The sequence below is a fragment of the Cygnus olor genome, chromosome 4 (genome assembly GCF_009769625.2).
Source record: "Cygnus olor isolate bCygOlo1 chromosome 4, bCygOlo1.pri.v2, whole genome shotgun sequence".
Taxonomy (NCBI): Eukaryota; Metazoa; Chordata; class Aves; order Anseriformes; family Anatidae; genus Cygnus; species Cygnus olor.
Window position 1 is genome coordinate 15,038,589 of NC_049172.1, and position 13,352 is coordinate 15,051,940.

Here is a 13,352-nt window from a genome sequence, read left to right on the forward strand (position 1 = left end):
CACCCACTTCAACCAACTTCAACTAAAGAGTCCACCAAAAGAATTTAGTACTGAAATCGGAAAAAATGGTAATCTTCTTTTAACTAGACGTTAGAATGTACTGCATTCTGCCAAACCTCAATATCAAAGCCCAACAGTAATGATCGACAGTAGAAAATCTGAACAGACAAGCTAGATCTTACATTATTAGACAAAAAAAAAATCACTAGATCAACCTTTTTTTAGCGTAAGATTTTAATGGGGACAAGACTTACATTCCTTGAATATGAATAATACTTCATTAAAATTGTGTTAGAGGCAAATATGGGTAGCTTTCTTTTGGATTTTAAATACTTTTGAAACTTTTTTCAACGAAAAAATATATTCTCACACTTAACTGCAGTTTCCTACAAGTAATTTTTCTAGATTGTCCTGACTTTGACTCCGGCGTATTTTTTTAATCAACCAAAGATCATCGATAAAGAAAAATCATTCTCTCTTGCAAAATTAATACTTCCATGCATTAAAGAGTTATGAAAACCCAAGATTTTAAACAGCAGATTTACAGAGAAGTGGATAACAAATTTCTACAGGGATCTAAACCATAACATACGTTCTGTGTGAACACACAAACTGATATCCTACTCTCATTTCATACCTTAAATTCTCATTTTAACTACTGCAGAAGAGTTAAAAATATGTTGTTGTACATATAAAGCTACAGATCACATTCTTTGTTTTAGAGTTAAAACATTCCCATATATTAATTACCTCAGGCTTGCTAAAGTCTGCAACTAGGCATAATGGATTTGTTAGCTGCTTCTCCAACCGTTCCTGGAAAAAAAGAATGCATGAAAATAACAGTTACTGAAGGACATGATGGTCACTGCTATCTCACAAGACAATTCTCTTCCTGAAGAGACTAAGAACTGAATATCCTTTCTCACTAGCATTTTTATTACCGTCTTCATTACTAATACCTGGAAAGATGCAAAAAAAATAACAACATACCACAAATTTTATAAGTTAAAAGTGTCACAGAGATGTTTTACATTGCAGTGGCAAGACTCATTTCCAGAACTGCTCTGTTGTCATCTACCAAAGATTTTACAACTGGTTGTGTGCTTGTAAAAACTTCACAATCCAGCAAGAAACAGGAAGCCACTGGTTTGCAAAGACAAGACACAGCCCATACGCTGAGCTGGGCACTTCCATACCACCAGCAGCTGATCCTTACTTCCAGCTTTTTACCAGGATGTTTAAAGGCAGCCAAGATTTATTTTCTGTGGGTTCAAAATGGATCACAGCACCATGTGCCTTGCAATCCCTCTCATACAAACTCATCCACTCTTGCTTGTTCTCAGAAGGCTGCCAAGAAACCACGTATTTGTAGACTTTTACGGACTCCCCAGCACTACAGGGATAGGCCACCCCTATTTTTTTCCCGCCCTCTACATTGGCCAGTAACTTTGAATTCAAAGTATTTCTTATTCTTTGTGTTTTATTAATAAGTAACACTATCCTTACCCAGTAACTGTAAACCTGTATCATGGTTAACCAAAACATGTATCTCCTGAACTCTGCTTTCAGTCCTTAGACTGTTATCACTGAGGAACCTGGTTGTGTCAAGGAACACTTACAAAGTAAAACATCTTGGGGGTCTTCACTTGGACAGCTATGCCACCATGCAAGTAAGGCTCCATATCTGATGTATCACCAATGCTGAAGGAGTAAGGTGACACCACTGGAAAGAAGAAAGAATAAACACTGACAATGCATGTTACAGTTCTACAAACAATAAAGAGTTGTTTTTTTTCCCCAGTGTTTTTTATGTTCTAATGTTTTAGCATGCAACTTTGCTTTGAAACTGTGAATACAACTGACCCTCCTAACTAATGGGATTGTCTCTGCAAGGTTCTGGGCCAAAGTATTACTCTCACATGATCTGTGATGAAATAAGGTTTTTAGAGTAGCAGCAGATTTAACAAGAATTCAGATGTCCACAGCTCTGTAACAACAGTGAAATCACTCAGTTTTATTTGGACTGTGCACAGCAGTGTCCAATATACCAGTCAGAGTAGGATTTTAGCCCAGTGACTAGAACCACAAGAAATCAAGAAAAATGCTCCAGCTGCCAAGCAAAGCAAGTTAAATCTTTCCTCTTTTACCACCTGGAGCATCACCCAGATAAAGGAAGACAACATACAAATGTTTTGGTATCTCACAGGACGTGAAAGTTGAAACCAAAAGCCGGGCCATGATTAGGAGGAAGAAATAGCATCAGAACTAGCTAAACAAATGAGTCCAGAGAAAACAGACTCAACCACCTTTTGAAGGTACAATTTTTATCTCAGACCACAAAGTACTAAAAAACAACTGAACAACTCCACAACTCCTAACACCCATTCTCCCTCCTTTTCAATTGGGTGAATCCCCATCATCCAAATGAACTGAGTAGTAGGCCTTGAGAGCTACACGATGAAGATGAAAGCAAGTTAAATGGCAGTTCACGAGAAATATTTCAAAAGCATGCTCAGAAACTGAATGATGTCAATGCATCCCAATACACTTACATTATCACCCAAGAAACTACAAGCCATACAGTGACATGCACAGTGGTGTTAATTTAGTCCAAAACAGGTTTTACAGGACTCTCAAAAAAAAAAAAAAAAACCAACACAACCCAAAAAAATCAAAACAGTTTTGTCAGTCACCTCAGAGATTGCCAACTAGTTTCTACTAGCTGGTAGTTTCTACTACTTCTTAAGGAGCAAGACGAGTTTAGAAAAGCTTCACAAAATGGAAATGAAACAACACTATAAAGACCTCCATGCCAGATGGCAATTTTTCATGTGAGCTCTGTACAACCCAGAACTCTTCTGGCTAGAATAACAGTGCAGTGGACTAAAAAAGGCCAAAAAATAAGTATATTGCAAATGAGTCAGAAACAATTTACCTGTTATTTGGTGTGTGGACCCATTTAAACATGACATTCCGTTAACTTCACGAAAGGTTAAGAACTGTCCAGTTTCAAGCCTGTGTGGATGATTTTCAAGGCAAGTGACAATGCCAGGATTTGACTGAAAGCAAAAATGGCAAAGTTAGGAAGGAGAAAGGAGTCTTATATAAAGGAGTCATGCTTTATCATAGACAAAAAGCTTTTTGCCTATTGACGCTTCTAGTGCCTCATTTCTGCCATAACAAGGGATTTATCCAAAATAATATTTCCACTTCAGAGAGTGAAGCAAGGTACAACTAAACTCAAGTATAGGATTATCAATTAAGAAACAATTTAAGAAAAATATAATCCTTACCCTGGCATGTAGTCAGGACAAGATGTGAAACAACTGTGTACAGTTTATGTAATTAATGAGGATCAAATCATTCATTCCACTTTAAAGATACCAAAGAATTGGCTACCCAAATCATCGTGTCATGAGCTTTAATTCAAATCAAATACCATTTGTTATACGACCCCTTCTAGCTTTATTATTGTTACATCTAGAGTGGAAATATGACAAAAGACTTGCTACTGGATGAATAAGGTTCTTGTCTGGACTTCCAAACAGAGTTGAGAGGAGCCAAAATCGTTTACATTTACAAAATACAAGATCAAATAGATATACTCTCCCATATTCTCCACTGAAAGTGTTATTCATAACATCCTTTTCTTGCTGCCTTTGCTTTGGGAGGTTAAAACAATCAACTCTTTAAGTTTCTTCTCAAAGCAGGCTCTTGATCCCCTTGATCATTCTGGTGGTTGTCCTCTATATGCGATGTAGTTTCTCATAAAAAGGGCCAGTTTCATGACTATTCTAGTCATGACTATTTTAGTCATGAAACTTATTTTGAAGACTTAACCTATTCCCACAACAAGGCTATATCTCCTCTACACACTTCAACTTTTCCTTTCACTCAACAAGAAAAAAAAGCCTCAATGTTATTAGGTTACATTCAAGCAATGACAAGGAACATCTGCATGCTCTCTGATGTTAGCACTCACCACTGACTGTTTTTGACGTAGACACTACAATCAAGGAGCTTGATTTGCCTCTGCTATGCAGTTTTCAACTGCTTACCAGGCTGATAACTTGAAATGCTCTGCTTGGTCATTTAGACAATAATGAGTCATAACAAAGTAAAGTTATACCAGCACAATAGCTTCTATCCCTTACTTGTGTAATATTTGAAATGAAGATTTCCTTTGGTTCCTCTCCTGTTGTATCCAGCACTTCAAATTCATCACCAAAGTCACAAAACAGACGTGAACATATTCCGTACGCATCTGCACTGATGAACTACAAGACAAAGTAAAAATTGTAAGTATCCCTAAAACAGTATATACCAAAGGAATGAACTTTCAACATCCAACCTTGTCCAAGGCTAGCAGGTGTAACTTCTGCTCTGGTGGAAACCTATGACATACACCCAGGTCACTGACTCTACAGCACAGCATTAATGACCGATTTGAACTCACATTAGCATTTCAGAACTTCTACACAAAAACCAGGAGTCATAGCAATAGGCCATGAAGTACTGCCATTTCTACTACTGCCACATTTGGTCTCACCCTGTTCTCTCATAACAGAAGTTTTGAGCTAACAGTGAAAACTATTTATTCACCAGCAGATTCCCTCCCCCTCCCCTCCCACCCCAAAAAATATTAACCAAGCTATGGTTACCCATGTAACATCAGACACATGCACAGAACAGAACGGCAGCAGCATATCCCCAAAAACTTATTCTGCTCTGTCATTGTGGTATCTGCATAAAACTATATACCTCATAACCCACTTTCTCAGTTTCTGGATAGAACATGCTGGAGGTGCAGAATGCTTGCTGTATGGATTAATTGTGTGTTTAAGTTTTCTGTTACCTTGATGGGTGGCTGCTGAGCATGACAGAAGTCATTAATCTTCTTCTGCAGCGATAGGCTTACTTCAGTCAGTATGACGCACTGTGAACAAGAACACAAATAAAGCTGAGACCCTGAAAGCAATCAACATTTTCAGGGTATGGAAAAGGTAGTAGTACCAATAAGTGACTTTGGCACAATGAATGTCTAAGATTCCTTTCCCTACTACGCCCAACAGAGAAAGTAGTCTCAAGTCAGTTTTCTCATCAGATAGGTTACTGCTCCACAAGTTCTTGAAGCAAGATGAACAGGACCAGGAACAGCAAATTCTCACTTTTTATCACAACTTTGAAACTCAAAACCTAATTACAATACTCAAGAAAACAGTTACAGGTAATTTCTGAGAAAACGTAGCTCTTGAATTTCAAGATTAAAGTTCGCAAAACAAACAGTAGTGCCAGTGCATACCAAGAGGTCTGCACAAGATTCAAGTACTGGTGTTCATTAAGTTGCAGACATAACGCAGTTCCTGCAAGCATTCTTTTCAAGTTCAAGTTAACATTGGGTTGCAAAGCTTATGCAGTGTGTCCCAATTCAGTTATACACATATCACTGTAGCTGGGGCATTCGGAAATTTGGTTAGCTTGGGTGTAACCAATAGCCACACAGTACAAGCTGCCAGCTTATCCCAAGCCATGCACACAGGCAGAAGACAGCTGACTGAACAACTGAAAAAATCCTCCTTCCACTACATTTCACTAGATATGCAGATACATACATAAATGACCTAATTAAACAGCCTGAGTTTCTACTGCATGGAATACAATGTACAAAACACATGTAGGACACTGTGCAATGACTGTTAAAAAGTCAGTTTTGTCTTGCAAATAAGAAAACTATTGTACAGCAATCTCAATTAGCTATTTGTTGTCATAATAAATTCCATAAGTGACAAAGTAAATTGATAGGAACAGTTTTAGCCTTGAAAATACGAGCATGACCATTTCATTCATCCAAAGACACATTTCTTTCTTTCCATCATCTCAAGATACACTTCAAAGTTTGCTTTCATTTTATTTACTTATATTAAAAGCTCTGAGCAAAATACTGTGACATTTAAATTAAGAGTGACATACCTGGTAGTGCTTTAGGAAAGACAGATCTGTGGTTTCCTCTAATGGCACAGTTGATGCTGCTACGTGGACATATGGATTAAGTTCAGCAATACGATGAAGTGTGGCCTCAGCCCTGAAACAATTTTCAAGTTTTTTTTAATGCTTTTACAAAATTTTATTTTCTAAACCAAATTTCATACTACAAACACCCTACAGGAGTCCTGTAGAAAGTATCCTGGTAACAATCAGCAACTCATTTCTTCACACTTAAATTCCTAGCAGGTCTGAGGAAAACAGCTCTGTCCAACAGACAGTGAGACATTCTAGTCTTGCAAAGGTGGCTGCGAAAGTCTAAGAAAGAAATACACCCTGGCCCTCATTACTAAATTAATATTACAAGCTTCCAGCTGCAAGAAGTGAGATATTTGACTCAGGATTCCAGCCCCAACCTAGACTTCTCACGATATTGTCATTGTACTCAAAGCCAGCAACTCCAAAGGTAGGGGGTTAACAAGTACCTGATATTATTAACAGCTCTTAGACACTGAACTGCTATTTTTTCCACTGATCACTGTTGGTCCTAGTCAAGTTCAGTCCTCCCTCACCCCAAAGACTTCACCAACCTGTTCCTTTGACTAAGTATGTCATCTTCGTGGATGAAGAAATTGATCCCTAAATCCCATTTTGTGCATTGCTTGGTGTCATGAACTGTAAGAGCCTAAGAAAGAGAAAAAGCATTTACTGGAAGAACTATACATGGTTTTAGCACCCAAAATGATGGATTAATCCCCATAAAAAAGCTGGTGGACTAGCATTGCAGAAGACCTAGTTGTACCATATATAGGAATGAACTCCTCCATCCTCTTTGCCAAGAGAACTCTTACTGTTAGAGAGAGAGGAGTGCATCTGAAAGATGCATTACATTAAATATTTTCCTTGCAGCTTGCAATGATGAAAGTATGTAAATACCGAGGATGATTTTTGCCACACTGCAACTAAAGCACAACTGCAATCTGTAACTGAACAATCTCCCAAAATTATAAATAAGCAGATTTTTGTGTGTGATTGGAAGAAACAGCCTTAAAAGGCTTCTCCAATAACATTAATTCCAGCAGCACAAAAGCAGTTGTTGGATTAAAACACCCAACCATTTTAAATTCTATACAAATGGATTCTGGCGGGTGACAGACTAGGATAACATTTTGAACAGATTGGCGTTTCAGTTTATATCACTCCTTTTATGAGTGGTGACTTTGTCAACGAATTTTGTGAATTCAATGCCTGATGAGCAGCTGGATGAAATACTACATGAGGTATTTCATGGAATCGTAGAACGGCTTGGGTTGGAAGGAACCTTAAAGATCATCCAGTTCCAACCTCCCTGCCATGGGCAGGGACGCCACCCACTAGATCAGATTATCCAGGGTCTCATCCAGCCTGGTCTTGAACACCTCCAGGGATGGGGCATCCACGGCCTCTCTGGGCAACCTGGTCCAGTGCCTCACCACCCCGAGAGAAGAATTTCCTCCTAACATCTAATCTAGGTCTCCCCTCTTTTAGTTTAAAACAATTCCCCTTTGTCCTATCATTATCTACCTGAGCAAAAAGTTTCAGAATGCTTCTACTAAGAATCCCAAAAGGTACAAAAACTCAGATTTCACACTAAAGCAAGACCCATACCTTACTACTAGGACATTCAGACTATTAAAGTTTTTGCTCTAGAGTCCTCATTTTTTTTTTGCAATCCTCCCAGAGAAAGACAATTTCAGAAACTTAAAATTAGTTAGCTAGTGGTGTCGTCCCTTTCCCTCCCACTCACCTAAGAATACCCAACAACAGAACTGTTTTACATACCTTTACCCCAGCCAGAATGATATTTTTGGCTGAAAAAAAGAAACACAGAAAGAGAGAGGGACTGTTGCAGATTTTTTGCAAAGCTGTAAGTGAAAAGTTATGTGGGTGGACAATAACAGTATGTCACTCCTAAGAACTTCACAGCTTAAGGGTTTGTTTTCTTTTATGTTTGGTTTAAGTATTCTACAGCACCACTGAAAGCAGAATAACATGAGCAAGGTTAAAAGGGCTCTCTACATTTGTCGTTCACCAGCTGTTCATCCCACAAGTGTGATTACAGAAACACTAATGACAATAAACAGCAGAACTTGATAGATCAATTCTGGCATCTGGTGCAGAGTCCCATCAAAGCCAACTGAAAGGGTAATACCCCAGGTACAGACAAGACTAGTCTTGGCTGGTTCTTGAAGAGTAAAGGAAATGATTATTGGAGTCTCTTGCACTGGGACAATTATGCATTTTTCACCAAACTGCATCTGTTCCCCTATGCCTTCATGCCCTCATTTCCTACACGGGAATAATTTAGTCTATTCCTACATTAGGTTCATTGACACTGAAGCCTAAAGGAATAACTTGGATTATCCAACCTCAACCTTCACCCAAGACACAAGACACTGGGTAAAGCTATCTGGCCTTTGGAAGCATATTTTAAAATGAAATTTAAATCTTTGTTCTATTAACAAGATAGTTTGACAGAAGCCCAAGATCTTTCCAGCAACTATGTTACTTACGTGTCATGAACATATATATATTCACTCAGATTTTACAGATGTACTTATTACATCCAAAATAAGCTTTAGAAGTAATCTCAACAGTATGTTTACATACACTTGTTTCTGCTTACATAAATGTTGCCTGAACTTACCAATCTCCACACCAAGACCACCTATACCACTCAGGAACACGTGGGACTGAGCCATCTTCTGCATTGCTGTGTCTCCAAGAACATATCTCTGGCGACTACATCAAAGATAAATTCAAATAAAAACAAGATACAAATAAAATCAAGAGCAAGATAAAATATTTTCATTTTTAAGTAGCTATTCCTTTCCTGCTATCAACCCAGTCAGTTTCTAATACGCAATATGTTTCTAATATGCAATAGTTTGCAGATGAACGTGTCACTAGTGACGCATGCACAGCTATATTTACCACTTCTCCATTCATCAAGCAACTGAGGATGTAACATACATGGATCTGACCTGTATAGTACTTTAGGAAGTAAATGCATATCAATGGTAATGTTTTCACCAACAACTGAAATAGCAAAATGCATTTACTACAGTGTTTCTGAATGTTGGGTTTTAGAGAGGAAGAAATATATATATATATTTTAAAGCAGTGCAAATTTCTTCCAGGATAGTATAAAATCACTTCAGAATTAACTCTTGAAGAGACAAGCAAACTAAAAAAATTCTTTGCTATCAGAAATATTCAAATCAGAGGGTGCAGCAGCTTTTGTAGTCAAATCCTGAGCTCTGAAAGACACTCAGTTTCTAACCACACAATTAAATTAAAACCATTTTAAGTAAAACTTCCTGATGGACAAGTATGACTTTCCCACGATTTGTGTCAAAAATCCATACAAGTGCTGAATTCGGTGCCTCATTTGTCCAGCATACAGAAGATGTGAATTTATTTATTTTTAATAAAGAAGCTTCTCACGTCACCATGTTTTTCTAGGGATACCATTTGTTCCAGTACAGGGTCTTTAAGCTATTGTCATGCCAAATGACCTCAAGTCACTTCTAGATAACAAATTAAAAAATAAAAATATAAAAAGTTAAAAGCAAAACTAAGGTCCAGTCCAAACCCAACACCCTGGTATCTGGAGGATGAGAGAAATACTGATGATATACATGCAGACAGAAATAAATGAAATAAACGATGTAGTAGGTAAATTACATAGCATAGAACAGAAGGACAAAAAAAGACTGTACTGAAAGAAAATAAGGAACAAATAAGAGAGGAATATCTACTTAGTTAAAGGAGTAACAAGCTAGAGTCAGGAAGAAAAAGAATGTATTTCAAACAAGAAAAGTATTAGTCCTGGTTTCCAAAAAGTTCTCATTATTGATACTGTTGAAACTGTGTTCAACACTGTAGTACATAACTACGTTTTTACTGGAAAAATACTAATAGTCAGAAAGCACCTGTTAGGATACCAATAAAGGAACAGTTTTACATGAAGATGTGTTATATCTGCAATCCAATCAGTTCTCATAACTAACTGTAGTTTAAGAAACTTTGCGGGAAGTGGATTCAGTTTCGCATGCTGGACATTTCACCCCTCCGCTTTTAAAGTGAGGGACAGAACAGTTCGAGTACATACACCTGGACCTAACAGGCAGCAGATACTGTTTTCAAGTCTTGTCTTTCACGTTAATGGGAGTAGATCCAAGTGTTGCTGAAGCACCACAGTAACACATTCAAATCAGGTATTCTTACCTATACAAAGCATCATCAATTTCCATAGAGTCTGCCGCCATGACCCAATGCGATTTGTTTGCACTAGAATGGCACTAGAATACAAAAAGAAAGAATGCTTACATTGGATGCAATTTCAGTTTGTCCCCTCTCCCTATCACCATTCAATTCTTCAACAGAAGAACTGAAAAACACAGAAAGCGGTGTTATGTAAGAGTTACTTTGAACATCGAGAAGCCTGCAGAACAACATGGCACCTAGGTAATTAAAACACACAGGAGCCAGAAGACAAGAAACCTCAAACCTTCAACACGTGAACTCAAAATACAGAGACACATTAATTTCCTCACTGAGGAGACACAAGACTTATTTCTTGTATTTGCCACAATTGGATTTAGTAAAAGTAAAATTTAATGTTAACAGCTCCAAGTCATTTAATTTGGTTCTACTTGTTTGCTGCTTATTTTGAATAGAAGAAAGGCGATCCCTGAATGACTACGAATAGTTATTTATGCTGCACTATTTTTATATTAATTGAAAAAACTCAGGAAACAAATTACCGTTATAGCTAACTGAAGAAATCAATATCCAAAAGTACTTTAAAAATCTATGACGTATAAGCTAGTGGAAAGTACTCAAGATGTAATAACATTTATTTTTAAATTTACTTTATAAGATGTAAATTAATACAACATTTAACTAAGACATCAAGTTAAACACTTCAGTAGGACTTCAGTATGTACGCAGTTAAGGAGTTCATTAATTAGCAAAGACCTTTTCATTGTGAAGTTACCTAAGGGATAACTAAGCACTAGGATTAGGAAGAAATTCCATCACTGGGCAGGCTGTTCTTTTGTTATGCAGGCTTGGAATTTGTGCTTTCTAGATCCGACAGGAACTACCACCAAATACAGAAGCAAAACAGTCCCCACACCTGACCCAGAACATCAGTTCTCATCACTACTAGAGAGATGCACATCTTAATACAACTCCCTACAAACGGACTTGGAAACGACGAGATTTTGAGACAAAGGCTGACAATCCTTTCTCCTAAGAGATCACGTGTAAAGACCTAGATATGCTAAGAGTACTAAGGAGTTTTCCCTCTGAGATCATGGATGCACAAATATACTCTGAAACAGCAGTAATACTGCCCACAGGTTAACTCTTACTTACTGTTCAGATGCCTTTAGTGCATATTGTAATATTTCTGATGTGCAGCACCTACACAGCCTGGCACAACTTGGGACCAGAACATTTTGATCTGAAATTTGCCCACTTGTTTTCTCAGACCACAAGGTAGATAGTTCTGCAGTATGGCAGTGAGGGACAGACAGGGTTACACTGCAAAGCAGGCCACAGATCTGACCAGTTAAGCTGCTCCACAGTGTGGACACTAAATCCCACACGTAGGCCGACAAAGAAAGCAGTCAGCATGCGGCACCTCCATTGTATCTGCACAACCAGCCACTTCAGCACAGCTCCCATGCCTTTACACAGCAAGCACTGAAAATAACCAACACCAGTGTTACTACATCATCCTGGGATCCAGCTCTTAAGGCAAGAAGTAACAGACCTTATCTGATGACAGACTTGAGTCCCTGCTCAGGTAAAAGCCTAAATTACATCCTCTGTGTGGGTGACAAGACTGAAAGTCCCCTCAAGACAAACCAGTGCCATCTCATTATGGCCAAGATCAGCCATCCCTGAGCTGTTCTGCTCCTCCACAGCACAGGCACTTTGGAACTGCCCAACGCTAAGTGATTTTGGCACTCTCAGGTGGGGAAGCTGACCCACCCCAAGGTAATACACACCTACCTTCCTCCCTCACAACCCCCCAGCTGCTCCTGCTGACAGCCACCACGTGCTCTCCCTGACAGCCATTTGTGAATAACGAGGGCATGCGATGAACACACCAGAGGTTTGCCACCTGCATCCCAGACCCATTTGAGAAGGACCTTTTCAATATGCTTATTGATTCCCAACTCTCTTCGTATGGCACAGAGCTGCTGCCTGGTATATCACGTTTGACAAAACATGGTTTGTCATGCCAAAATAGGTCTTTGTAGTACTATTATCTAGTGGCCAAAGGACAAAACTCTGTTAACATACTCCTGCATCCAAGTTGTATTTCGTATTACCTCACCTCATATTAAATCTGTCTCAAAGAATGACACATAATACAGGGGGTAGGTCCTTCTAGTTACTATCAGTTGTTCAACATTTATACATTCACTTCCATTTCTTTTTAGCCTCAGCTGTTTGTGGGACAGCCCAGGGACAAACTGGGAGGCTATGTCTGACAAAGAAGGGCTAAGATATTCTGAACAGCAAAGGCACCGAAGCAGTGGTGTTGTGCTGTTTTCATGGTCCTTCTTACCTCAGAGTTAGCACAGGCTACAGCAGAATAAGTCAGTTACTTGCTGTTCAGCAGGCAGGCCTGGGTTCATCCCACCTACCCACGGTTTCCAGAGGCAGCTGACGCAGACTCCCTGTTTGAGCAGCGGAGGGAGAAGACGCTCAGACCCGCTATTAGCCGCCCCGCCGGGCACCGCCGAGCTAAAACCGCACCTCGGCTCTCCCCAGGGTCTCCACGGCGAAGCCAACCGGCGTCAAAACAAACTCCAGCCGCCTTCGGCAGCCCCAAACCCGGTCCTCCCCGCGGCCCCAAGCCCGGCGGGCAGCCCCGCCGCTACCTCTCGCCCCCGGGGAGCCGGCCCCCAGCCCCGGCCACCTCCCCGCTCCGGGGCCCCACCGCCCGCTCTCACCGCGGCGGCCTGGCGCTGCGAGCAGGCCCGTGCCCTGCCGGCGGTGCCGGGGAAGAGAAGGCAGGAAAGGGGTGGGAAGCGGCAGCGACGCCGGTGCCGCGGCTCTTCCCCGCCTGCGCCGACATGAGGGGCCGGGCTATGGCCGCCACCTCCTCCTGCTCCTCCCGCCCCGCCGCGACATGGCGGCTGCGGGGGACGGCGGTGGAAGTGGTTCCGGCCATTTCCAGCTCCGGGCATCTTCGGTGTCGCTCTCCTCCGCGACCCAGGAGGCGATCGCTGATGCCGCAGAGACGGTTTCTTCGAGGGGCTCCAATGTTTTTTGGGGGCGCGGGGCTCGTCAGGGGTCGGGGGCAA

At 40.3% G+C, this 13,352-nt stretch overlaps 1 protein-coding gene across 7 annotated transcripts in view; it reads right to left on the minus strand.

Annotated features, from left to right (window-relative positions):
* UBA6 (ubiquitin like modifier activating enzyme 6) overlaps positions 1-13,138 on the minus strand; it is a 44,197-nt gene extending 31,059 nt beyond the window's left edge. For all 7 annotated transcript variants that reach the window (XM_040554953.1, XM_040554956.1, XM_040554955.1 and 4 more), the window contains exons 1-12: positions 12,999-13,138; positions 12,611-12,722; positions 10,252-10,325; positions 8,669-8,763; positions 7,804-7,832; positions 6,573-6,667; positions 5,971-6,082; positions 4,856-4,936; positions 4,155-4,277; positions 2,936-3,059; positions 1,620-1,723; positions 751-813 (exon numbers count right to left, since the gene is read on the minus strand). In XM_040554953.1, coding sequence (XP_040410887.1) covers positions 751-813; positions 1,620-1,723; positions 2,936-3,059; positions 4,155-4,277; positions 4,856-4,936; positions 5,971-6,082; positions 6,573-6,667; positions 7,804-7,832; positions 8,669-8,763; positions 10,252-10,292 — 867 coding nt within the window. In that variant the 5' untranslated portion in view covers positions 10,293-10,325; positions 12,611-12,722; positions 12,999-13,138. The remainder of the gene's footprint in view (positions 1-750; positions 814-1,619; positions 1,724-2,935; positions 3,060-4,154; positions 4,278-4,855; positions 4,937-5,970; positions 6,083-6,572; positions 6,668-7,803; positions 7,833-8,668; positions 8,764-10,251; positions 10,326-12,610; positions 12,723-12,998) is intronic.
* Positions 13,139-13,352: the final 214 nt, after the last annotated feature.